The 25,722-nt window shown below is 36.8% G+C and overlaps 1 protein-coding gene across 2 annotated transcripts in view; it reads right to left on the reverse strand.

Moving 5' to 3' along the window:
• The window catches only part of ATP5 (delta subunit of Mt ATP synthase), an 89,144-nt gene extending 64,545 nt beyond the window's left edge, over nt 1-24,599 (reverse strand). Inside the window, exons 1-3 of one of the 2 annotated variants that reach the window (XM_089428290.1) lie at nt 24,246-24,599; nt 24,051-24,101; nt 23,675-23,918 (exon numbers count right to left, since the gene is read on the reverse strand). In XM_089428290.1, coding sequence (XP_089284416.1) covers nt 23,675-23,918; nt 24,051-24,101; nt 24,246-24,371 — 421 coding nt within the window. In that variant the 5' untranslated portion in view covers nt 24,372-24,599. Of the gene's footprint in view, nt 1-23,674; nt 23,919-24,050; nt 24,105-24,245 lie in introns of both variants that reach the window. The other variant, XM_089428289.1, reaches the window with a different exon arrangement.
• Nucleotides 24,600-25,722: the final 1,123 nt, after the last annotated feature.

Raw genomic sequence — 25,722 nt, forward strand, 5'->3', positions numbered from 1 at the left:
TTCGGCCTCTTTCACGAGGAGATTAAACTCGACCCTCTTCAAGGATGCAATTCAGCCTCCTTTTCTTATTTGCTCAATCTGAGTAATCAAGAATTTTGAACATCTTTGCTCTTCTTCAAATTTGAGGAAATTTGATCCTCTCTTTAGAGTCTAGACAAGTTCAACCCTAGGAAATATAACTCTCGAACTCCCTGTAAAAATGACCAAAGGTGCTAGAGAATGCTTGCAAATTAAACACAAACTAGATCTTCAAGATGAATTTCGAAGATAATCCAACTAGGGTGGCAATAATGTCCACCAAAATTGGAGAGGTACTAGCTAGGGTGGCAAGAGATCTACCGGGACTAGTGTGAGGATCTCGCTTGAAACCCTTGGTGTGAAACTCGCTTGAGCTTCGCTTTAATGGCAATGAGAAATCATGAGATCGAATGATTAGCAAATGAGCTCCACTCTCCTTTTATAGTTTTTCACTGAGTTTTCTCCAAGCTTCTAGAACTTTTTTTAATATTATTTTATTGATGAAGTCACTTTTTCTCCTAAATGACATTTTTCCCCCTTCTAATAAAAATATTTTTTGCCCCTTTTATTAAATCATAACTCCTTTTTCATTTAATAATATCAAAATTGGGTAAATTTCTTTGGGTCTCCTAGATAATTTTCCTTCTCGCTAGCCTAAAGGAGACAATTAGGCAAGTGGAAACAATGGCTCCCAACTCAAGAAATAGGGGACATTGCATTCAGATAGTCAAAACTATTACCTTTCGAATCACTTAATGGTTATCACATTCAGATGGTCCAGACTATTAACTTGCTAATTCATAATCTGCCTATTAAAGCTACAATTCTAACTTCTAATGTATAAGCTTAGGTTTTGGCAAATACAATTATAAACTTTGTTGGGACTTCTACCGCACATTCATGCAATATTTAGTATAATGCTACCTACAGAGTTAAATCAATCGGAGGTGTCAGATATACAAATTTCGTAGCACGCAACATTGTGTGCTTTTGGCTGCAATTGTTGTCCAATCAAAAAATAGTCATCCATGAAAAGACTTATTTTGTAGCCTTTATACAGAGCTTCCATCTAAGAGCATTCTCAATTGATATTATTGCTATGTGAATTACGCAATATAAAAGACTAGTTTCTTGTTTAAGAAGTAATACTTCATTTGCAAGTCTGCTCCAGTTACAACCGTAATCCTTGTTGAAAGTCTTTGGTTCATAATAATACCATGAAAGCATTGCCAAATATTGTGAGGGTTACTAGTTCATCTGTGTCATAATTTGCAAATATTGAATTAAAACAAAGCACAATGATAGAGCCAATGGCAGAGATGCTCCAAGGATGAAGAGCATCATTTATTACTAAGAAGCCTCCATGTCACAAAATGGCAGAAAACAAGAAAAAAAAAAAAAAAAAAATTCAGTGTAACAAAACATCAGGCAAACTAAAGAATCAGAAATATTCAAGCTAAAGAAGTGGCTTACTGAAGGTTTTTATAGCCATTAAAAACATTAAAAAATTAATTTTAATCACCAAAAGGTTCTGAAAATCAAGGCAAAATATTTTAGATTGCAAACTTGCAAAATTGTTTTGATAACTGTTCATAGGCTAAATCATAGCCTTTCTTTTGTATGTATCCTAGAACACATTGGATTCACGACATTCTTTTTGGACTTTTAAATATTATCCTTTGGATGTAACTATGATTATGTGTCAACCTCCTTTTAATATATTGATCTTGTTGTGGATGAATGATATTATTTGTTGCGTCAATGAATAACAATAATGAACGCATGTCACACACTATAGGGTAAAGAAATAGTACTCAAATTACAACAGAATAGAAGGGAGGGTAACCAAGAAGTGCCATAAGTGGTTATCCAGGGGAGGCAAATTGATTTTTATTGTATCAGTATTGCAGGGGATCCCAATGTATCGGCATTCATTAGCTTACATTCTAAAGGGCATGCTGGACAAAATAACGAATAAATGCTTAGTTCTTTGGTGGACAGGAGAAAGGGTAAGGAAGGAATCCAACTGACAAAATGGAGAAAAACAAAAGGCAAAACCTAAAGATCATAGAGGATGTAGCATAAAAAATATGCATTCATTAACACAAGCCCTAGAAGCAAAGAACTTGTGGAGAATTTTGAAAATAAAAGGAATGTTGGAGAAAGTAATGATTGAAAAATATAGTGCCCCTGCAATGGTAGAAAATTGGATAAAAAGTGAAGCAAAAAAATTTGCACGAGGATCATGTTGAAAATTTATTAGGGCAGCATTAGGACGACTTATTCTTGATTTCTCTTACTTGACATTTACCTGTGATATTATATTTTTCTTCTGTTTTTTATGTTAGTGTTCTTATCATCAAATAAATGCCAAAAACATGAAGATCACAACCATACAAAATGAACACATGAGGTAGGCTCCAAGCCAAGGCAAAACCCCTCTCCTAGGGGAAAACCCAAAAGATCTCTTCTTATAGAATCAATATCAAAGGAGACTTCCAAGACCAAGACAAGACACTGCTTTCACCAAAGACCAAGTCAACCAGCCTTTTACTTCTGCAAGTCAAAAATCTTCAAGAGGACAGCAAGACAAAAACTTCAAGGATCAAACTTCTCTTCTTTCTGAAATTTTTGGGCTTGAGGTAACCCTAGCAGCCTCAGAAATTTTCGCACCTGTGATCTAAACATAGACTAGTCTTCTTTCTCATTGGCCTCTTCTTTGCAGCCTTCTTTAATTGTGAACCAAAACATGTATGTGTATGCTATCTTTCTTCACAAGGCTCATCTAGCCTTTCTTAAACCCTTCGCATGTCCTGTATTATCACAGATCAAAAGATGTGTGTGCTTTCATCGAATACCAAATGAGCTTGAAGTATCATTCATTTATAGTCTTCCAAGAGGCTCTCTCTAGGCCGACTTGAACCATGTTGGCCGACTTGGTCTTTGGGAGCATTTAGACACTTTAGAAATACAAATATATTTTTTCTCTTTTGACACAAATGCCCAAATGGGGCTTTTACAATATGACATGGACTATGACTTATGACAAAAACCTAGAAGCACTCAATGGGTGCTTTGACCTAGAGACAAATGACTTTGAGCATGAAACCCATGCTTAATAAAATATTTTCTTTTACAATTTTTCTTTCTTCTCTTTGATACATAATAAATATATAGATCAAATGACAATTATGAAAACCGAAATTAGTTACATTTTCCAACACTCCCTCTTAAATAGGGAGCTAAGTTGCACGAAACGGGGAAACGGAAACGAGTTTCCGAAACGGGAAGCGAAACGAAACGCGACCTCCCCAAATTTTGGAAACGGGGAAACGCGAATATATAATATATATATATATATATATATATTAGGAATTTAAGAAATATGTGCAATCATAAAGCATATATTATACATTCTAATTTATTACATTATGATAAAATTGTCAATTGTCAATGCATAGACTATAAGTATCTAAATTTACATCACATTTACTCATGAATAATCACATAATGAAAATAGAAATATCCAAAATCAGCCACGAGAAATTTCTAATTTTTTGTCTCGTGGTTGATTGGGAGTCTCCTCCTACATAGTCGAATGACCTTAGTGCTCTTGATTAAATACAAGTTTCATACCCTAGTACCCTACATTCTCTTGATTATTGGGAGTCTCCCCTACATAAAGGGCTTTGTTCTCTCGATTAAATACAAGTTCCATACCCTAGTACATGATAAAATCCAATGGAAACATTGAAATCCCCCCAATTCTGAAATCCTGAAAAACAGATAAGTCTGCTGGATTTTGAGTAAGATCTAAAATTCTACTTTCTCCATATGAAATCCAATGACGGCGAAACCACTCTCAAACATCCTGAGTCATTTCATGGTAATGTTAAAAATTTAAGTAAAAGGATGAAAATGAAAAATAAAGGAAAATATCACTTTTACTTTAAGAATTTAACATTACCATGAACTGCATATCAACACTAGGGCAAACAAATGTAAGAGATCTACATTAGAAAAAAAAAAATTAAAAAACAAATGTTTTTTTGGGGGAAACGTGGCCCGTAAGGCCTGGAAACGCGTTTTCGGCTGTACGGCCACGTTTCCGTTTCGGGAAACGTGGCCATACGGCCGGAAACGCATTTCCAGGCCGTACGGTACGGGGAAACGCGTTTCGTTTCGTTTCCCCTGGAGAAACGCCCCCTAGGGCCACGTTTCCTGCAACTTAGCTAGGGAGGTATTCATAATTGATTAACGGTATAACGACGATAATCACTTTGAAATGTTCTCATAAGAAGAGTATCAACATACACAATGCTAAGGATACCCTAACTGCCAAGGTATCCTCTCAACTAGAACTAAGGTGTACCATTAGGCTACATCCCTGGTATCCATCCAACAAGATACCATCTAGGCCTCCATGCCCTCACACCAACCCTTACAGGGATCCAAGTATCAAAACTAAATTGGAGCTCCACACGATACCCTCCCTTTGGGATCTAAACATCAATTGAGATCTCAATATTAACCAAGCCAAGATGTCCTCCCTGTTGAAATATATAACTAGGTTCGGTCTTCATAGTGTCTATTGTAATCGTGAATTTATGTATTTGATGTTAGAGAGAAAAGAAATTTATTATTGTCACTCTTGAGGCATGGGTTTCCTGCTCAACATAAAAGTATTTATAGGTCAAGCACCCATTGAGTGCTTTTCAGTTTGTCATAGAATTATGAAGTCAAAAGAGTCATTGTCATACATGGAAGACCCATTTGGGCATGTTGTATCTTGTAAAGGAATTTTTTGTAAAGTCAAAAGTGTCATAAAGACCCTCCAAGACCTTGTCAAACAAGTCGGCCTACAAGAAGAATCAAGTCAACCTCATAGACAGCAATTCGACCTTCAAAGAAGCCTATATATAAGAGGCATTGACCTCACTTGAAGAGAACTCACTCAACACACAATAAATTCGATCAAGGAAGAGAAAAAGACCTAAAAGAGCGAAGAAGAGAAGGACTAGAGGAACAAAGTCTTTTGAGTATTCTTTTTGGGCTATCTCCTCACATGTGCGAAGATTAGGGCAAGATTACTACAGCAAAACCAAGTTGCAGAAGAAACTGCTAGGAAGTCGAAGTTGAAGAAGAAATTGTTGGGGAAGTCGAAGTTGTTGGGAATTGTTGGGTCGAAGTTGTTAGAGGTTGCTGGGTCGACGTTGCTGGAAGTTGTTGGGTCGAAGTTGTTGGAAGTTGTTGGGTCGAAGTTGCTAGAAAATGTTGGGTCGAAGTTGCTGGAAATTGTTGAGTCAAAGTTGTTGGAAGTTGTTGGGTTGAAATTGCTGGAAGCTGTTTAGTCAAAGTAGCTAAAAAGTTCATCAAGAAGGAGAAGTTTGACTTGGTCTTGTAGGGTTCTTTGTCAAGGGTCATAAGTCTTTGAATTCATCATTTGAAGTTCTATAAGAAGAGAAGAGGTCTTGTGGGTTTTCCTCTCAAGAGGAGAGGTTTTGGCCATGGCTGACAGCCTATATTTTGTGCCTCCTTGTCTCATTGATCTTCATTGTTTTCTAGTTTTTTGAAGATAGAGAACACTAATAATAAATAAGTGCAAAGGGAAGCAAATCAAGTTAAGTAAAAATACATCACAAGCAATTATCAAAGTAAGAGAAATCATATATTTAGCTGCCCCTAGATTTCTCAACACTCCCAAGTACCATCATGCAGGCAATTTTATGGTACTGCATCTCTCCCTCTCAACCAAATCACCAACCCAAACATGCTTATCAATTATTCAAAACTTCTCAGTGAGAGATCCATACATCAGCTACCTATTCAACTATTAGAATATCCAATAGCTTCACAAGCCCAACCAGTATTAAACTTCCAATGTATATGTTCTTATATGCTAGCACAAAACTTCGAGGTCTTCAACCATTATGATCTTGCGTAGGTCATCATACTATCAAACAAATCCCCATGGAAGCTTCCTTTTCCAATTTCTTCAACAGCATCAAACTCAGCTTCAACACTTCTTCAAAATATCCAAGCTTTGTTCACGACATATCAATATCATCTACCAGCAGTGCTTTAGCCATTCTTCGATCTCATTATTTCTTCAAGGTTTTCATTATAGCTGTCACAATATGCCCTCCCTCTTAACTAGGGAGTTATACACTTTCTTTATCCGAGCTTCTTCTCTACTAAGGGACAAATCCATCAACAACTCAACCACACAGGCTTTATCATCGTATCATCAGAGAACTTCCTTTTGGAACATCACTCCTTCTTATCCTTACATTTCAACAAGGTCATCTATTAATCAGCAATGTACACTTCTATGTTGCACGAAACTTCAAAGAACCTAACGTTTTGGGACGTACCCGTACCCGAAACTCTGAAACTCAAGCGAAACTCGACCATCATGTAATCATCTATGAGAGTTAATATAAACTTGGTTTTCCTTCTAAATTGTCATCCATGGGTCTTATTCTCTTTCTTCTTGCAAGATAATGTGTTTTTCACTTATTTATAAATTTCTTTTTATATATATAAACATAGATGACATTTCAGTCGACGTTTCGGCCGACGTTTCCATTTTTGGGAGGTGACATTTCTAAACGTACCAGTTTCGGAAACTCGAAAACGTTTCGGTGCTTCGTGCAACTTAGGTACACTTCAATGCTATCAAGATTCTTACAACTCCCTCTTTCCATCATGCTCAACATCATTATCAGGTCATCATCAAGAATGAGGTAGGTAAGCATCTTGAACACTATGTACCTGCAATTTTTTATTAGCAAGTACAACCAAACACAAATATTTAGGAGCATAAAAATTCAAACTAGGATTATCATATTATCATAGAGAGAGCATCTAGGGTTATCAAAATTTTGAGCAACAACTTTGAACTCTAATTATCAAATTCTAAACTTAGATAAGATAGCAATCAAAAGAGTAACATTCGACTAAGGTTACATTTTCATGTCCTAAACTTCTCACAACAACCTTTGCTAGGGTTTTTGTCACAAACCCTAGATTCCATCATCAAAACGAAACTTTAGATATCAGCGATTTATTTCAAGCATAGTGAAATCATTATTACATCTAAGGTTTCATTATCATGCCCTAGAAACTTATATCAATCTCTACTAGGGTTCCATTGTAAACCCTAAACACAAACATCAAAACTACAACAACTCTACCAAGTTAGTGTTTCAATCAAACAAAAGCATATACACCTAGGGCTTCATTCCTAGGATCTTGCATCGACTATTGCAACGATTTGGTCATAAACCCTAATTCATCAAACCCTAAAATCTAGGGTTTCATCATACCATCAACAAACTCTAAACATCAAAAAGGTTAGGGTTTTACAATGAACCCTAAAGGTTAGGGTTTTACCAAAGTAAATAAAAGATAGAGAGTATGACAAAGGTTGATTTAATTCAAAGGCTAATTACCCTCAATAAGAATCTTGATGATTCAAAACCCTAGACATGAGAAGTCAGTAATGTAAAGCAAACTGAAAAGATTATACCTTCTTATATGAAGAAGATCTACAACAAAGCTTGTAATCTTTAAACATACCTTGAGTTGCTCCTTTTACAAACCTTGTAGGGTTTCCCATTGAAGAGCTCCCTCTTGCATAAAATCAACATTTCTTTATCTACCTGCAATATTTACTAGACAATACCACGAAAAGTATACGAATACAAGAGCAAGATAACAAACTAGGAATTTTGTTGACACCTAATCCTTGTGATTGGGTAAATATATGTAAATAAATAAATGAGAAATGTGAACAATCATCGGGAGATGAACTGAACAGTGTCTCCCTCATGTTTATAACAGACCTACCTGATTGAATGAAAAACGGATCAGTTTTTCTGCCTAATGGAGTTACTGCCTGGCCTGACATGGTATCAGAGCCAGCTCCTTTTTTTAGCTCTCATGCTCCTTGTAACTCCTCTGTCTGTCTGCCATATTCCTTTTACCTAGGCTCTCTGTCAGCTAGAAGGTGTCTGTCCATGAATGTTTGTTGTTCTGCCATATTCCATTTATAAAACCTGCGCCTAGCATTAAATCGTCGCCTGACATGCGTTGAACATTCTGCTAAATGTTGGTAGCCCAAATTCATGTGGCTATCCAATGCCTTGAATTTTCACGCCATGAACAACATGCCTGGCATTTGTCGGCCAGCTAATCTCCATAGAACAGGAATCCTCTCTGGTTGCTCTGCAAGCCACAACGGACTTTCTCAGGGCTGCTAGGACGAGAGCAACAGCAAATAACTGAGCTCTGTTCATGCCATGAACGCCCGTCCTGGAGGATTCGAATAGTCGCTCGCCTGGCTTGTCTTTGTCTGGCACAGGCCATTAACGGCTTTATTCTTGTTTCTGTCATTGTTTATTTCAAAGATCTTGAAAAGCTTAGCCTCGGCTGGCCTGGATTGCTTGGAGGACTGTTGAGTTGATTCACTGTTGAAGCGTGGGGATCCGAGCAAGAAAACAGTGTTTTTGATTGTTTACTTGTGGCCACACCCTCGATTTGAAAGCCGTAGTAATACCCGATGCAATCAAATTGAAAGAAAGGGCCTTCTCCTTTAGAAACAGTGATAGCCATAGAGGCATCGTCCTTACTGTCCTCCATCAGCATAGCTTCAACTGTTATATACTCCTTACCGGATTTTTCCCGCCGCATTATAACCGCCTTCTTGCCTTCTATCCTGGAGGGTATGTCTTCCGATTGTAGTTGCAATAACCTTGTGTGTATAGCGTATTAACTTCAGATTGATATATATTGTATCACTACCATTGCTGGGAATTGGATAAGAACTGTGGGTGATGCACGCCGTAAAAAAGTATTTTTGTTTCTTGGTTTACAAGATGCAAAGATAGTATCCTCTTAATGCCATTTTGGAGGATCTCTTAGTTCTCTGGAAATTAAATTTGGAGAAGTGCTTAAGTTTTTTGCAGTTTTGTGGCGTATTTCATGTGGCTTAAAATCAGAGATACATCTGTTTCAAATTATTCTAAATACTTCTCTATATGACACAATATTTGAGAGTCCAAATTCGTCTAGACTACATTCTTCAGTTTTTCTTTGGTGAACGCAGTGCTGTTGAGGGTATTTTATACTGCCATATTTTGTGCTTTAACATTGTGCAGAAGCATGCAAATTGATATTTGAATCTGCTGCCCCATTATATCAGAACTATATTTTTTCCATTAAGAGTAAAAGTTTTGCTCTTTGCTAGCAAAAATAATTTTTTTGTTACAGTATGCATTCAAGAGGAAGAGGAAGATATTTCAGAGGCAGGGGGCAGACACCCTCAAGAAAAAAAGGCAGATTTGCACTGCATTCGCTGCAAAAGAAATGGATCACATGATGCCTCTACATGCAAGCTACCATGGGACAAAATTGAGCAGAAAAGAAACCAACAGAAAGGTAAAACGAATGATACAGACAAAGGTAAAGCACCTGAATCCGCTCACTATGTTGTGGCACAATGTAACATTGGAGTAAATGAAGATTTGTTTAATGCTTCACTTGCTTCATGGAAAAATGATTAGTTGCTTGATTCAGGAGCAACCTGCCGCATGATTCATAGAAAAGATTTTTTTGAAGATTTCACTGACAATGTTGATGGAGCAGTATACTTTGCAGATCAATCAAAAATCAAGCCATCAGGGCTTGGCACAATCAGGCTTAAACTGCCTGGTCTTCCAGACTTTCTTCTGGATCATGTTCTATATCTCCCACAGCTCAAGAGAAACTTGCTGTCCTTGGTCCACATCCGCCAGCAAGGTCACTCCATTCATATGTTTGATGGCAAGCTTGAGGTAAGAAAAGCATCTGACCACTCACTTGACATGAGGGGAATAGAAGAAGAAAGGCTTCTCAAACTGCAAGGAACATCTGCTCATGCACAACATTTCTCATACAATTCTCATCATGAAGAAGGTACACTTCCATCAAGTTTATTATGGCATGCTAGATTTGGACATTTGAACTATGACAGTCTCCGCTTATTGAAGAAAAATGGTGTTGCTGGTTTGCCTACAATTCCTAAAAAACTTAAGCAATGTGATGCTTGCATTCTAGGAAAGCATAGCAAACAGTGTTTTCATGATTTTCATGATTCACATTCAAGAGCACATAGGAAACTTGAACTCATTCATTCAGATTTATGTGGTCCAATGCCTGTTCCTTCTGCAAATGGAAATAAATATATCATGACGTTTATTGATGACTACACCAGAATGTGTTGGGTTTATTTATTGAAGAACAAATCTGATGCTTTTCCAACATTCAAGAATTAAAATGATGCACAATCTCATATTGGGTCTATTCGCACTGATAATGGAAAAGAATACACATGAAATGAATTTGAAAACTATCTTCGCCAACATGGGATCAAGCATCAAACAACTGTGCCTTATAATCCCCAACAGAATGGTGTAGCTGAAAGAATGAATAGAACAATCTTGAATATGGTACGATCCCTGCTTTTCTTCAAAAATGTAAAGATAACGTTTTAGGCTGATGCTGTTCTATGTGCTGCATATATAAAGAATAGATGTCCATCTAATGCTATAAGAAACAAGACTCCTTATGAAATGTGGTATGGACATGTTCCTTCGGTAAAACATCTCAGGGTCTTTGGTTCCACCTGTTATGCTTTGATACCAAAGGTACATAGAAATAAACTTGGTGCTAGAAGTCGTAAGTGTATCTTCCTGGGGTACTCAAACACCTCCAAAGCATACCGTCTCTATGATGAAGTAAATAAGAAGTTTGTTGTATCTAGAGATGTAATTTTTCTTGAATCATCCAAAATTGACAATGTTGTTGAGCGACAACTTGATCGTTTGGACAGATTCGCAAAAGCAAAATCATTTCAAGAATTTGATAATTAGATTCCACATCTTGAAGGGGGGACTCCTATACTAGATCAACATGTGGAATCTTCTTCTGAAGAACACTCTCCCCCGCATGAAACTCCAACAACGGATGATGCTTTAAGTGATGTAATTGATAGAATTGGGAGACTCAATCTTGACTCAGTCCCAACTCAATCAACGGAGCAGCTTGGACCATCTGAGAAAGGTCCCCCAAAGTGGCTGACAAAGACATTTGAAAGTGTTCATCCTGATGAAGTTGGAAAGACAGGAACCAAAAATTCAAACCGGTAAAATGGAGGTGATGTAGATGACTCTAATTCACCTGTTGATATGGATGTTTCTTATGATTGTGAATTGAACTTGTCTACAGATTTTGAACAACTTCCTTCAAAGAAGTTGCTTCTCATGATGAATGGAAAAAAGCGATGCAAAAGGAGTATGATGCCCTCATAAAGAACGGCACTTGGAAGCTAGTTGATCCTCCATTTGGAACCAAACCAATTGGCTGCAAGTGGGTCTACAAGAACAAGTATAAAGTTGATGGCTCACTTGACAAGCACAAAGCTAGACTTCTGGCAAAAGGTTTTGCACAAAAGGAAGGGGTCGATTATGAGGAGACTTTTGCCCCCACAGCAAAATGGGCTACCATCCAGACACTCTTTGCACTAGCAGCGCAGAACGGTTGGAAATTCCATCAAATGGATGTAAAAACTGCTTTCTTGAATGGAGATCTAAAAGAAAATGTTTTTATGTCCCATCCTGAAGGATTCATTGTGAAAGGACATGAACATAAAGTATGCAAACTTGTGAAGTCCTTGTATGGCCTCAAACAAGCACCGCGAGCCTGGTATGAAAAATTGACTGAGCATCTTCTGAAACTCAATTTCAATCATTTTGATCTTGATGATGCAACTTTATTTGTCAAGAAAGTTGGCAAAACAGTTGTATATCTTGTGGTATATGTAGATGATCTTTTAATGACAGGGAACAATGAAAGCTACATTGCATCCATAAAGAAGGAATTGGGGAAAAGTTTTGATATGACTGATTTGGGCTATGTTCATTACTATCTTGGCATTGAAGTAACCCAACATCCAAAGTCCATATTTCCTTCTCAAAAGAAATACATTGGAGATTTGTTGAACAGGTTTGGCATGACAGAGTGCAATCCTCTTACTACTCCAATGGAACAAAACTTAAAGCTCACATCTATTGAAGGAAAAGAATTTGAGGATGCAACAAAGTATAGACAGCTTGTAGGAAGTCTCAACTACCTAACTACTACCAGACCAGACATTTCATTTGCTATTGGAATCTTCTCCAGGTTTATGCAAAAGCCTTGTGAGGGACATTGGTCTGCTGCAAAAAGAGTTCTAAGGTACTTGAAGGGAACTCAAGACTTTGGAATCAAGTATACACAGGTGGACGACTTCAACTTGATTGGATACTCTGATTCAGACTTCGATGGAGACAAAGAAACTGGAGTATCTACTTCAAGATATGCTATGAGTCTTGGATCAAGAGTTGTCTCCTGGAGATCACGCAAACAATCAGTTCCAGCAGATTCCACAACAGAAGCAAAATACGTGGCAGCAGCTGAAGCAACAAAAGAAATTGTGTGGCTCAAGAAAATTCTTGAAGATTTGCAAGTAAAACAAGTACAATCAACTCCACTCATGATTGACAACACCTCTGTAATAAAGTTGGCCAAGAACCCAAAGTTCCATGATCGAACAAAGCACATCAATACTAAATATCATCTGATTCGACATCATGTTGAGGCCAAAACAATCCATCTCCGTCATTGTTCCACAAATGAGCAAATTGCAGACATTTTCACCAAAGCGCTTGGAAGAGAAAAGCTTGAACGATTCAGAACGAAGCTTGGACTCACCAACATCCCTTCAGATTAAGGGGGGGAATGTTGACACCTAATCCTTGTGATTGGGTAAATATATGTAAATAAATAAATGAGAAATGTGAACAGTCATCGGGAGATGAACTGAACAGTCTCTCCCTCATGTATATAACAGACCTACCTGATTGAATGAAAAAACGGATCAGTTTTTTTGCCTAATGGAGTTACTGCCTGGCCTGACAAATTTCATGGAATCTTTAGAGAGGAAGAATTCTTAGTGATTTTAGATCCAAACCCTAAAATATCAATTCTAGGGTTTCAAATCCAATTCTATACTTACTAGGGTTTCCAATTTCTCCCTGGACTACGTACAAACACTAGAGACCAGGAAAATAGGGTTTCTATGAAAAATAAACTAGAATAGGGTTAGGATTTCTCAACTAGGGTTTACAAGAACTCAGATGCCAACATCTTTCAACATTATGACGGCTACAAACCCTAGAACCAACAATGAGAATGTTGAAACCCTAATTAGACCTTTTATGAATAGAAATAGTTATATGTAACTTATATCATTCTTACCTTATCCTTTCTTGCACCGAGATTGTTTCCAATAATATGATTCTTCAAAGACTACTTTCAAATGGGGCTTCCAAATATGCTTCTACAAATCTTCAAAATGGCTTTTTGCTACCAACTATCCTTTCTTGCTTCTACTAATCTGAAGTTGATGCAACTTGCTTCCTTTAAAGAGACTTTTATTACTTTGATTAGGCCCATCGGCCCTTTCCAATAGTCATTATAAGAGTTCAGTCTTTTCACTAGTGCTATAACAATTTATGCCTTCACTAATCATAGAAAATACTACTTCAAATGATATTTGAAACTACTTTGGTTCTTCATTCAATGAGGTCTTCATCCAACTGTTGACCTTGAGGTATTAAGCCCATCAAAGTAAGGATTTTGGTGCCATATTTTGTTGAACTGTAGAACTACTTTTGTTCTTTGGATTCCTTTAAAACTTTGGTATTGAAGTTCATAAGGTGACTTTTGACCCTCTAATTAGGGTTTACTATAGTTATTGAAAATGCTTTTATTTGTGTTCTCAATTCCAACACAAAGTCGACCTTATAATCTTATCATTGCAGGTCTAATTGTATATATCCATAGAACCTAGTTGTGTATTTCAGATCTCCTATAGAGAGCTGGATTAGATACTTCAGAGAGTCGGATCTCAAACAAAATACTTGCGGCCCGATATCATTGTAATTTTTGCACAGAAGTATGAAGCTTCTATTTCTTAAAAACTCTTGGTGGTCTCATGCATGTACTTCTTACAGTTAACGGATATTTGAGTTGATGTGGATGCCTTCTCAAAGACTAAATAGGTGCCTCCAATAGATCCTTTTAAAAGCCTTGAACTTATACATGGGACATTGAATTTTTCAACAATTTTCAATCTTATGCACAGAATTTCAGAGGTTTGATTCATTAAGACTATGCTCAAAAGAATGATCTCCTCTAGCTTAGATTTACTTCAGTCTCAAGCTTTAGCTTAGATTTTTCTTTTGTTGATTATCTTAGTGTTCTTATCATCAAATAAATACCAAAAACATGAAGATCACAACCATACAAAATGAACACATCAAGTAGGCTCCAAGCCAAGGCAAAACCCCTCTCCTAGGGGAAAACCCAAAAGAACTCTTCTTATAGAATCAATATCAAAGGAGACTTCCAAGACCAAGACAAGACATTACTTTCACCAAAGACCAAGTCAACCAGCCTTTTACTTCTGCAAGTCAAACATCTTCAAGAGGACAAAAACATCTGAAATTTTCGGGCCTGAGGAAACCCTAGCAGCCTCAGAAATTTTTGCACCTGTGATCTGAACATAGACTAGTCTTCTTTCTCGTTGGTCTCTTCTTCTCATCCTTCTTTAATTGTGAACCAAAACAGGTATGTGTATGCTATCTTTCTTCACAAGGCTCGCCTAGCCTTTCTTAAACCCTTCTCATGTCCTTTATTATCACAGATCAGAAGATAATGTGTGTGATGATTCCATCGAATAGCAAATGAGGTCGAAGTATCATTCATTTATAGCGTTCCATGAGTCTCTAGGCCAACTTGGTGCTTGGGAGCATTTAGACACTTAAGAAATACAGATATAACTTTTCACTTTTGACACAAATGCCTAAATGGGGCTTCTACAATATGACATGGACTATGACTTACGACAAAAAACTAGAAGCACTCAATGGCTGCTTTGACCTAGAGAGAAATGACTGAGCATGAAACCCGTGCTTAATAAAATATTCTTTTACAATTTTTATTTCTTCTCTTTGATGCATAATAAATATATAGATTAAATGAAAATTATGAAGACCAAAATTAGTTACATTTTCTAACAGGTCAATAATTTGGAATGCTTTGGTCAAGGCTAGGAATATGGTTGACCTGGAAAACTGGCCAGAAATACAGGATTAGGATAGGAGGAGATCCTTGGATAGAGAACCTACAAGCTATCAAAAGCCTTGAAAATTGAACTGGCAAATAAGGGAATTCGTTGTTTAGCAGAGGCAGCCAATCCTGAAACAACCTCAAATTGGAATCAAGGGTGGAAGTCAAAGTTCATTTAGATATCAAAAGAGAGTTGGCAAAGGTGGGGAACATCATATCTAGAATCTCAACAATAGTGCTCATAAACTTTATAGAGAGGCAAATGAAATTGCATGGTCTAAAAACAAATCAACAAGGGTATATGCAACAAAATTAGGATACATAAGGCTTCTACGAAAAAAGTGAAGCAGAAAATCGTGGTGGTGCAAAGCAGTATGGAAGCTCACATAGTTGCTCAAAACAAAGATATTATTCTAGTTGGCTTGTCCATTACTATTCTAACCTAGGATAATTGCACAAGAGCTTGGCAGCGTGCAGAATGGTGCATCTTGTGCAAGAACGAGGATGCGTCCATTAATCATTTGTTGTGCATTGCACACTAAAGAGGCTTTAAAATTAGTTAATAGTAAAGGCAATTGGGAAGAGAGCACATTGCACAATTGTTGGGAAATAGATATTTGGTCATATCCATGTAAAGGTTTACTATGTAAAGTTTCTTAGGGTAAAAGGAAGGGAGTTACAAGCAAGTTGGTTGATTCTTTAGCTATTGAATCCAATCTACAAGCACACGTCAAGGCTCAAGAGGCAAAGAATGTGGTTTCAATTATTGGGGAAGGTCACCATGTCAAAGGCTATGATAGCTTGCACAGTTCACCAGGCAACTTGACCCAAGTATGTGAGGATTGCTCATCAAAACAGCTACAGAAAAGCTTGCATGTACTGGATTTGGAGGGTAAGGTATTGCTTACAAAACAACCTTATTTTCCTTCTGCAGGATCATCATATCTATGGGAAGTAATGAGGCATAAGCTTATATGTTGTCGAATACAAGGAAAAGCTTTAAATCATATAAGAGAACCCCCCATTAGATGTGATTAGAGGGTAGTGAATATCAAAGAAACCCTGAATTGAGGGGCACTATGTGGTGAGACCAAAGAAAACAAACCTGAAACAAACCCACAAGAAAATAAAAACTTCAAGAAAAGAAGTGTTGTGAATAAGCGTAAACAAACAATGATTAGCACAGTAGTTGGGGAATATTTTGAGGTAGCCCAAGTAATGGAATACACTGAAAAGTCATTGATCAAAGAATTTTGCGACAGTAAAATTATGGATGCAAAGTTACCATGGCTTCCTTTAGAGTTTTGAAATGAAAACTTCCTAGAGCAATTAAGAAACAATCTTGCAAAATTTCTAATGGTGGATTCTTCACATACAAGCAATGTGTTGAAAAAGATTGCAAAAGTATTAGTGGAAATTGTAGTAAAAGAAGATCTTGTCTATTACAATGTGCCATTCCAGTGGACAAGGAGATAATTGCACATTCATGAAGATGGTATGGAGAAGAAAGAATATGACAAGTCTCTTTTAAAAAGGAAACAAATGATGAAATGGATCAAAATACTTCTAACAGATTAGAGAAGACCATACCTCCGGCAGAGGAACAAAAGCACATAGTGACCCCCAACTTGATCACAAATAAGTACATCTAAGGAGAAGAGTGCAAGCTGGTGGAAATTTAAAAAGGTTCCGATCAAGGCTTCAAGAGTCGAGGAATGTATGTCAAATTTTGGGTGGTTTATGGCTAGACATGATGAGGGCTCCTAAGCACACAGCTCAATCGAGAGAAAATCAAACATTCACAGAGCACCAAAAATGCCATTGAGAGAAGTGAGACAAGGTAACAAAAACACATTACAGGGGTACTTACAGCCAACTAGCCCCTTCAGATGGTTGAAAAGTGATAGTGATGTCTCTGAACATCAAAGGATTGGCCAACCCTAGCTAAACTTGTATAACTTGAGAACCGTGACATAATCACGGTCCAAGAGTCTATGGGGGAAGAGGAAAATATCTCTAGGTGTTTGAAATTAGTTCTAGAAAACTGAGATTTTCTTGCTTTAGACATTGATGGCATGTTAAGGGGGATTGTTACAGTTTGGGATTCAAAAGTAGCTCTAACAAATGCATTTTCAGTTGAATCGGGTTTATGCATAGCCTTTGAAGTTAAGGAACTGAATATATTTGTTTGCTCAATATTTATGGGCCATATAATGACAGGGAGGGGTATTGAGAAAAAAATGTTGATCTTGATGTTTTAAAACAAGATTTTGCACTGGAATAGGTCCAAAGTTTGGGGTTATTCTTCAAGAATTGATATATTAGAATTTGGGGGACTATTTCAAGCATAAATTTGAGTAGGTTGGCTTCATTGATATCAAACTAGTAAAGATCATCCCAACATTAAGAAAAAAATTAGAAATTGAAATAAAGTGTTTTAAAGCACTTGGAAAAGGAAAATAGATCCAAATCATGGGTTGGGTCCAGTGGAGTGGAACTTCATACCATTGCCAAAAATAATTCAGATTGAGTTTAGAAATGATAAGCCATCCTCTCCTTTTAAATTCAATTTGAATTGGTTGGAGGAAGAGGAGTTTAAAAACAAAATTGAAAAAATGCCTAGGTGTTTTAACTCAACATTCATAGTGTTGATCTCGAAGAAAAAAAATAAATTCATTTGATAACTTCAAACCCATCTCACTTTGTATCTATATATACAAAATCATAGCAAGTGTGTTAGTTGTGAGAGGCGCGCTGTCAACAGTGATTTCTTCATAACAGTTTGGATTCCTGGAAGGCAAACAAATACACAAGACAATTGGGACAACACAAGATGTCTAAACTTCATGAAAAGTGATGAAAATGAATTATGAGGTCTCTTCGTTTTCAATATTTTTATGGGCTCGATCTTGGACCTATGGGTTATGGGCCCACTAAACTCTCTAGTTGCACCTCTAATCCATGCATGCATGCAACTTCAATCCATCAAACAATTGCAATGCATCAATGCATCAAGCCATCAAAACATCAACCCATGATTCACACACATAGAATTAAATAAAGCAAATATCAAATTTTATTAATTAAGCCCACTATACTATTACATAGCATCTATGGGCGCCTTGGCTAGCCAGATATTTGTTCTAATGGTCACCTCTTCATACACACACAAGTTTATGATTTATATTACAAAATTACAATATCATGGATTATCTCCAAATCCACAATCTTCTCCATAAAGCTCTCAACATGATCGTTTCCACAAAGTGTTAAACATGATCTTCTCCACAAATCCCTCAACGAATCTGATTTTTCACGCTTTTAATCCTTTACAGAATAGATATTACCCTTCTTGTTGACAATTGTGCCTTCTAGAACTCATTCTTGCTAATTTTTCAGAGGATGGGTCGATGCTCTTGCATCAGAGACTCCCAAGGTACAAAAATTTATGAACTCCCTGTCATATGCTTCTAGTCTTCACATAACAACTTTAACTCATGAGTTGCAACATGCCTCTGCAGTAACAAGTCTCCAACTTGCTACACAATACCTCACCAAACTTTCTCCTGAGTTTGGGCTTTTGGCATCTTCTCGGTTCTCTTCTCTGGAACCCTACGAGCACTCCTTGCTTTAAGGTTGTTGCCAATCTTCTCACCTTCCTCTGTTGTCACCTACACAAAGAAAACAAATCTCTTACCAAATCTTCACTCATCTTGTACCTTCTTCCATTGCTTATCCTCCAAACTACATGCAGGAATCTTATGCGCTCTGATACCACTTGATGAAAATGAATTCTGGGGTCTCTTCGTTTTCAATATTTTTACAGGCTCGATCTTGGACCTGTGGGTTATAGGCCCACTAAACTCTCTAGCCACACCTCTAATCCATGCATGCATGCAACTTCAAGCCATCAAAACATCAACCCATGATTCACATACATAGAATTACATAAGCAGATATCAAATTTTATTAATTAAACCCAATAAAATATTACATAGCATCTATGGGCGCCTTCACTGGCTAGATATTCGTTCTAATGTCCACCTCTTCATACACGCACAAGTTTACAATTAATATTACAAAATTATAATATCATGGATTATCTCAAGATCCACAATCTTCTCCATAAAGCTCTCAACATGATTCTTTCCACAAAGCACTCAACATGATCTTCTCCACAAATCCCTCAACGAATTCCTAAGATCCCTCATAGATCTGATTTTTCACGCTTTTAATCCTTTACAAAATAGATATTACCCTGTTTTTTGACAGTTGTGCCTGCTAGAACTCATTCTTGCTGATTTTTCAGAGGATGGGTCGATGCTCCTGCATCAAAAAGCAAAAGGAAATCAAGAGGTTATGGTTGATAATGAAGTTGGATATATCAAAAGATATGATAGAACAAATTGGTTGTACTTAAGAAGTTGAGATCAATACTGATAGGTGTAAGGTTCAAAAGGTTCAATTTATCTATGGTCAATTGGATCATGGAAAGCTTTACATATATAAATTTTGCCATACTGATAAATGGGGCAGTCTTGACCTTTTTAAACCTCCCAAAGGACTAAAGCAAGGTTGCCCACTACCTCCCCTGATATTTCTCCCGGTAGCAGAAAGCCTTAGTAGGGCTGTCATGAAAGCAAAAAGAAAAGGGACAGTACAAGGTATAAAAATAGGTTATTTTCTACTAACCCGTCTGCTATTTGTAGATGATATTCTGCTAATGTTAAATGGATCTGAAAGGGAAGCTAGGAAGTTTCAAGAGATTCAAAAGATATTTTGCACAGCCATTGGGAAGGAGTTATTGTACAGAATTTTCTTTTAATTGTTTTGGCTTGAGAGAAGAAGTTCAAATAATACTTACTGGGTTTTCAGGTGGAAATATTGACTTACAGACCGATCTTTTAATTGTTTTGGCTTGAGAGAAGAAGTTCAAATAATACTTACTGGGTTTCCAGGTGGAAATATTGACTTACAGACCATTGATCTAGACTTAATCTCAACCCTTAACCTCATTGAGAGATTAGGGTTATGGAGTCTTAATCGTCAATGGTTAATTGATTCCATCAATAACCCATGAATCAAGATTATAAAGGCAAGATAAGTGAAGGAGAAACACACAAGAACTCAATGTCAGTGATTGAGGCACAAAGGATAAGGACTCAAGCCTAGGGAAGACAAAAGTAGTGATTGGCCTTACAAAGTCAAATCAAGCAGCAAAGGGGCTCAGATCAGGCCGTACAGCAGCCATTCAGCAGGCCAAGAGCACAGATCAGCTAGGATTCATGGCCGTACGGCAGTCCAGCAAGGCCACACATGCCATATGGGTTGCACTAGCAGCCAACAACAGGTCAATTGGTGATTCAGAATTTTTGGAGGGCCGTACAGCCCACACAGGTATCCAATTAATTTCCAGAAATTTGATGTAGCTCATATTGTTCTCTGAATGGGCCATTTTCCCAGTAAGGGCCCTTGTACGCTTTGATATTATTTAATGAAAATAGATTTAAAGGAAGAAAATTTCCGTGTATTTGTGTGGAGATTGATTTATTTGCTTCCCCTCAAATTTTTGCTTTTGCTAGTTAAAAACTCAGTAGTGCACTTTATTCAGTAAGCTGTAATTTAAATTATTTTCAACAGAAAATTACTAGGAAGTAATTTTCCAATTTACTGTGGTTAGAAAATTTAACAAACAAAAGGACATGGGAGTATGGGACTTGTAGCACATTCATCTGTTTGGGAAATCTCTCACGGCAAAGAGCTTGTGGAATTTATTAACAAAAGAAAGTTTATAGAAGAGAGTTATTAACTTATTGAGCAGAAGTATATTGCCCATAATACATTTTTGAACTAGACCAGCAATCCAAGGAAGAACATCACAAATGTGTCTAATCTGTGGAAAGCTCTGGTATTGTCTTTCCCTGTCATTTGAAATAATTTATCTTGGAGGGCTTGAGGGGAGTAGGTAAGACTAGGATCGGATACAATTCTGGAATGTGGGAACCCTCCAAAGGACAAGAAGCATTTTCAAGAAAAAGGTGTGTATCATTTAAAACAAGCGAAGGATAATACAACAACTATTATCTAGTCCCAAGTTTGGATATCAACTGAGTAACCAGAATTAAAGGGGAATGGAAAAGATACATGGAACTTGATGATTGTAGAGTTAAAAATGAGACAGACTCATTAGCCTGGGCTTCAGACAATGCATCGGGTATCTATTCTGCTAGGCTCAGGTACAAAGTCATGATCTCTGGTGAAGTACAACAAGAGATTTGGTGGTGGACAGTAATATGTAAAATCAAAGCCCCAAAAAAAGTATTTTATTATGGTTGCCACTTAAAACCAGGGTTTTGAATTGGTATATCATTCCAGAAAGGGGCAAAAGCAATCCAAGGATGTAAAGTAATGTTGAAGGCAAGAATTCAAGGCAAATATGGGAATTGATAATAGATGAGTCATATCCATGGAGCTTCTTTGATGGGACCAAAGAGAGACCACATGAATTCCGCAGTGCTGGAGGAGTGCTTTTCTTATCAGATTATCACTTCTTAAAATATAAAGCAGGCCTCAGTACAAGTGCAAACAATACTGCTGAATTCTTAGCATTTCAATGTCTTCTAATGTTAGCAAATGAAAAAGTTATAGAAAGAATGCAGGCATATGGAGATTCTCTGTTAGTCATCAATGCAATCAGAGGGGTGAATCAGATTCTGAATACCTCACTGAAACCATTTGCTTATCAGATAAACGAACTTTCAGACCTATTTCAAAATATATTATACACTCGCATTTTATGGTAGCAGATGGGCTCTCAAAAGAGGGTCAGCAGGTGGAAAGAGGAGTGATAAAGCTGGAAGAATCACAGGAGGGAGTCAGCCATTTATAGACTTTGCCTTTACCTTAAAGAATTTAAAGATTGGCCGTTGGTATAAAATTCTATCATTTGTTTAGGTTTTAGTCCTAACCCTAAAGGAAATGTTATATTTGTTTTTGATAAATCTGTATACAGTCCATAATACTGGACAGATCAGTCCAATAATTACAGATATGTGAAGTCGTTCTGAGATAGAGGTATGCCTACAACATATCCTCTAAATGTTTATTTTCTGTAAAGTTCGACAATTGAAAAAATGCAATTAGCATAAGCATAGACAATTCATGCGACAAATGCTGTAATGACACATTACGAATGTAATTTCACATTCAGCTATGAATAAAATTGACATTTTTTTTTTGCCAATGAATTTGTTGAACATAATGTGAGGAACACCTTGGAGCAAAGGTATTCTGGCAAACACACATCAACCCTTCTAAGTTTTTCGTGAATGCACAAGTCATTGTGTCGAACATTCCAGCACATAGAGGTATTTTGACCAATGCAAATAAAGAATCCATCTAGAGGGCATATATTCGATAGTCATTTCAGTAGAGAAAAAAAAAAGTTCAAGAATAATTAATACATGGCAGCTCGGCTCTCACACATGAAACAGAGAATGCTCTATCTTTTATAGTCATTTGCATTCCGCAAACTTAGCCAAATATAATCTGTCGTTTTCATAGTCATTATTTTTTGAATCTTTTTTAAATCCTGTGAATGTCATGAGAGAGGCTGAAAACTAGGTATCAAAACATTTTGCATGATATTTCACTATCAGGATTCAGTCTGAGTAAATCAAGTACGGGAGCCTCTAAGGTGAGAAATTGGTCATGCCTTCAAATTGAGACTTCCAGAACCAGTAGTAACACTTGCGAAATTCTAGAAACTACTTGTATACAAATAATCAAAATATTATTGTAAACTAATAAGTATGGATTTTTAGGATCTAAAAGGCCCACGCCCAGATAACCACTGTATTGAAATAATCCAACTCCTTTTTAATTCCTTAATTGGTTTCATTCGGTAATGAAAAACCCAAAAAGAACTCGATTTCTTTGGATAGACGCATCTCATCAAAATTTAGAGGCAGGACCTGGTTAAAGATCGGAAAATTCTTTTCAAAGAACACTCTTACGTATTCTCATTAATAAACTGAAAGGGTGCTTATCTCTTTGTAAGATATCATGCTATTTATTGTTTTAGACATGTGACTTCATTTGCTATTTTCTGCCTTGAACCATCCTATATCTAAAGATGCATTTCAAGTTCGGAAAAGTAAACATCTGTAAAAACCACCATCTTATTAAGATCCAAAAAAAAATGGAATCAAAGTTTGCATTGCATAAACGCCTATCTATTTCCCAGTTAGGCAAATGCCAACCAAAGTAAGCCGTGTTTTCCTTCCCCCGGCAGAGACGCCGTTTTAGCGTACCTTCGGTGGGCAAAGAAGACAAAAAAACGTACAAAGAGCAACAGAAGTATAATATTTCAATAACCATCGCACCGAAAAGCATTGCAAATGCAGAGCATACAATACGATCGAATCATTCAATCCATCCTTACCCAAGAAGTTCTTAGTTATGTCTGAAAAGCTGGACTCCTCGAAAATTTCTCGCACGGCCTTTAGTCTGGTATCTCTTGGCACAGACAAATCCTTGATGAAATTTCGAAAACTTGGACTACTGTTAATAGCTTCCATGAGGGTTTTGAGCTCAGATTCAACCCTATCCAACATGTTAGCTTTCACAGCAGACACATAAAGAGCAGAAGCATAATTTCCAGCTACTCCATACATAGGAATAGGAACCTGTCATTCAAACAAAATAACCTAATTCTTAAAAGCTGATTTGAGCAAACATATATAAACTTAGCTCTAAATAATCAGTCCACCATTAACAGAGATCTAGAATTAAAAAGTAATGTCAAAGGCATAAAATACCATAACATGTGTCTCTTTGACCTGTGACCCCGTGGAATAGTTCCTTTCTACCTGCTAAAGATGGAATTATGAAAGAAAATAAGATCGGATCCACGAAAAAACAACAAAACGACGTAGACTTCAAGACCTTGTTAAAGTAATTACGAAACCAGGGGAGGCATTGAGTGTGAGGAGAAATGGGGCATACATACATACCCTGAGTAAAGGCGAGATCGAAGCGAGTGCAGAGCTAGGTTTTGTGAAAGAGGGGATGTTGGAGTATGCCCTCGTCATTGCCGTGAAGGCATACGCTCTTCTCTGCACGATCCTACTCAAACTCATCCTTGCAATCCTAAATTGTAAAACCAACACCACCCAGTAACCTGTTTTGCCCCCTATCAAATGACACAACGGGATGAACCAAAGCCAGAGTTGCAGAGAGACCTAGCACTACGCTGGCCTTTCCCGTTTCCAAAATTTGTATCGCACGTGGTTGGGTGAATCCCCTTAACCGCGCTATACTATTTTACCCAACCAAAGGTTATATTCCCTCTTCCATTACAGTTTGTGAGGATGGAACGGCACTGTCACTGCGCTCTTATTATAGTTATCGCAACAAGGGTTATCTACGTGGGTTTATTGGTTAAGTTTATTGTTTTTTAATTAAAGCGACGTAGAGTAGGTACATTTCATGAATTTTTTAAATTAAATATTGGATGGAATTAGCATGGACAATTAGGAAATTAATATCAATAATATGTGCTTTGGTAAGAGCTAAAATATCAACAGACATTAAGACTTATTTTAAAAAATGTTTATCTTCAGCCTTATTACAACGAGCTAATATTGATCTTATTATATTAATCTTATGAGCCTTATTATAACCAGCCAATATTAATTTTATCTCACCTTATTCTAACCATATATAGTTTCTAAGATGAGTTAACAATGATCATGTATATGGACTAAGTGATAGAACAACAAGGGATTATCAATTGTTGAAAATTCAAAAAACATGTTCTCTAAAGAGAGCTTGATAGGTTCATATCTTTTCTCTCACAAAATAAGTTTAAAGCTTTTTTCTTTTTCTTTTTTTAAATAAATGAGGCATAAAGTGATATCATTTATCCTTTTCCAAACAGAGTACTTCAAACATAATGAATCAAAGCCATTGAATAAGATTTATCTTATGTTGATTACAAAAGATTTGTGCATGCTTAAATCTTGGACCCTAATATGCATATTCATGGGGTTATGTCTTTTAAAGAAAACTCTCGAAGCATGGATCTCTTATATTTGGAAAACTTAGGATCGTTTTAATCAGCCTTTCTAATGCAAGGGTTTTTTTATATACCCTCGTCTTATGCTAAAAGGGATGACATTTTTTAAGTTGGACCCTTGTTCCTTATAAAGGCAGGATTGTGTATGAAGTATTGTTTTACAAGCTTTTGCCCTAAACTAGATCTTCCCACAAAAACTTCAATTTAGGTGAGGCCTCCCTTTCTACCTTTTGGAGTATGGAATAAGCCATTAAATTGAGTTCATTAGAGATGGGTTGGAGTATTTTGTTGATGCATCTCGATTGTGACCAAAGAAAAGGAGATAACATCCTCGATAAGGAATTTTGTGAAGTTTTGCCTTGATAAAACTAAACCTAAAAATATTTATATTAGAATTAGGGGCATGGTTCATA

This window comes from Pinus tabuliformis, chromosome 4_2 (genome assembly GCF_031772625.1).
Source record: "Pinus tabuliformis cultivar Carrire ecotype Pingquan chromosome 4_2, CPIR1, whole genome shotgun sequence".
Lineage (NCBI taxonomy): Eukaryota > Viridiplantae > Streptophyta > Pinopsida > Pinales > Pinaceae > Pinus > Pinus tabuliformis.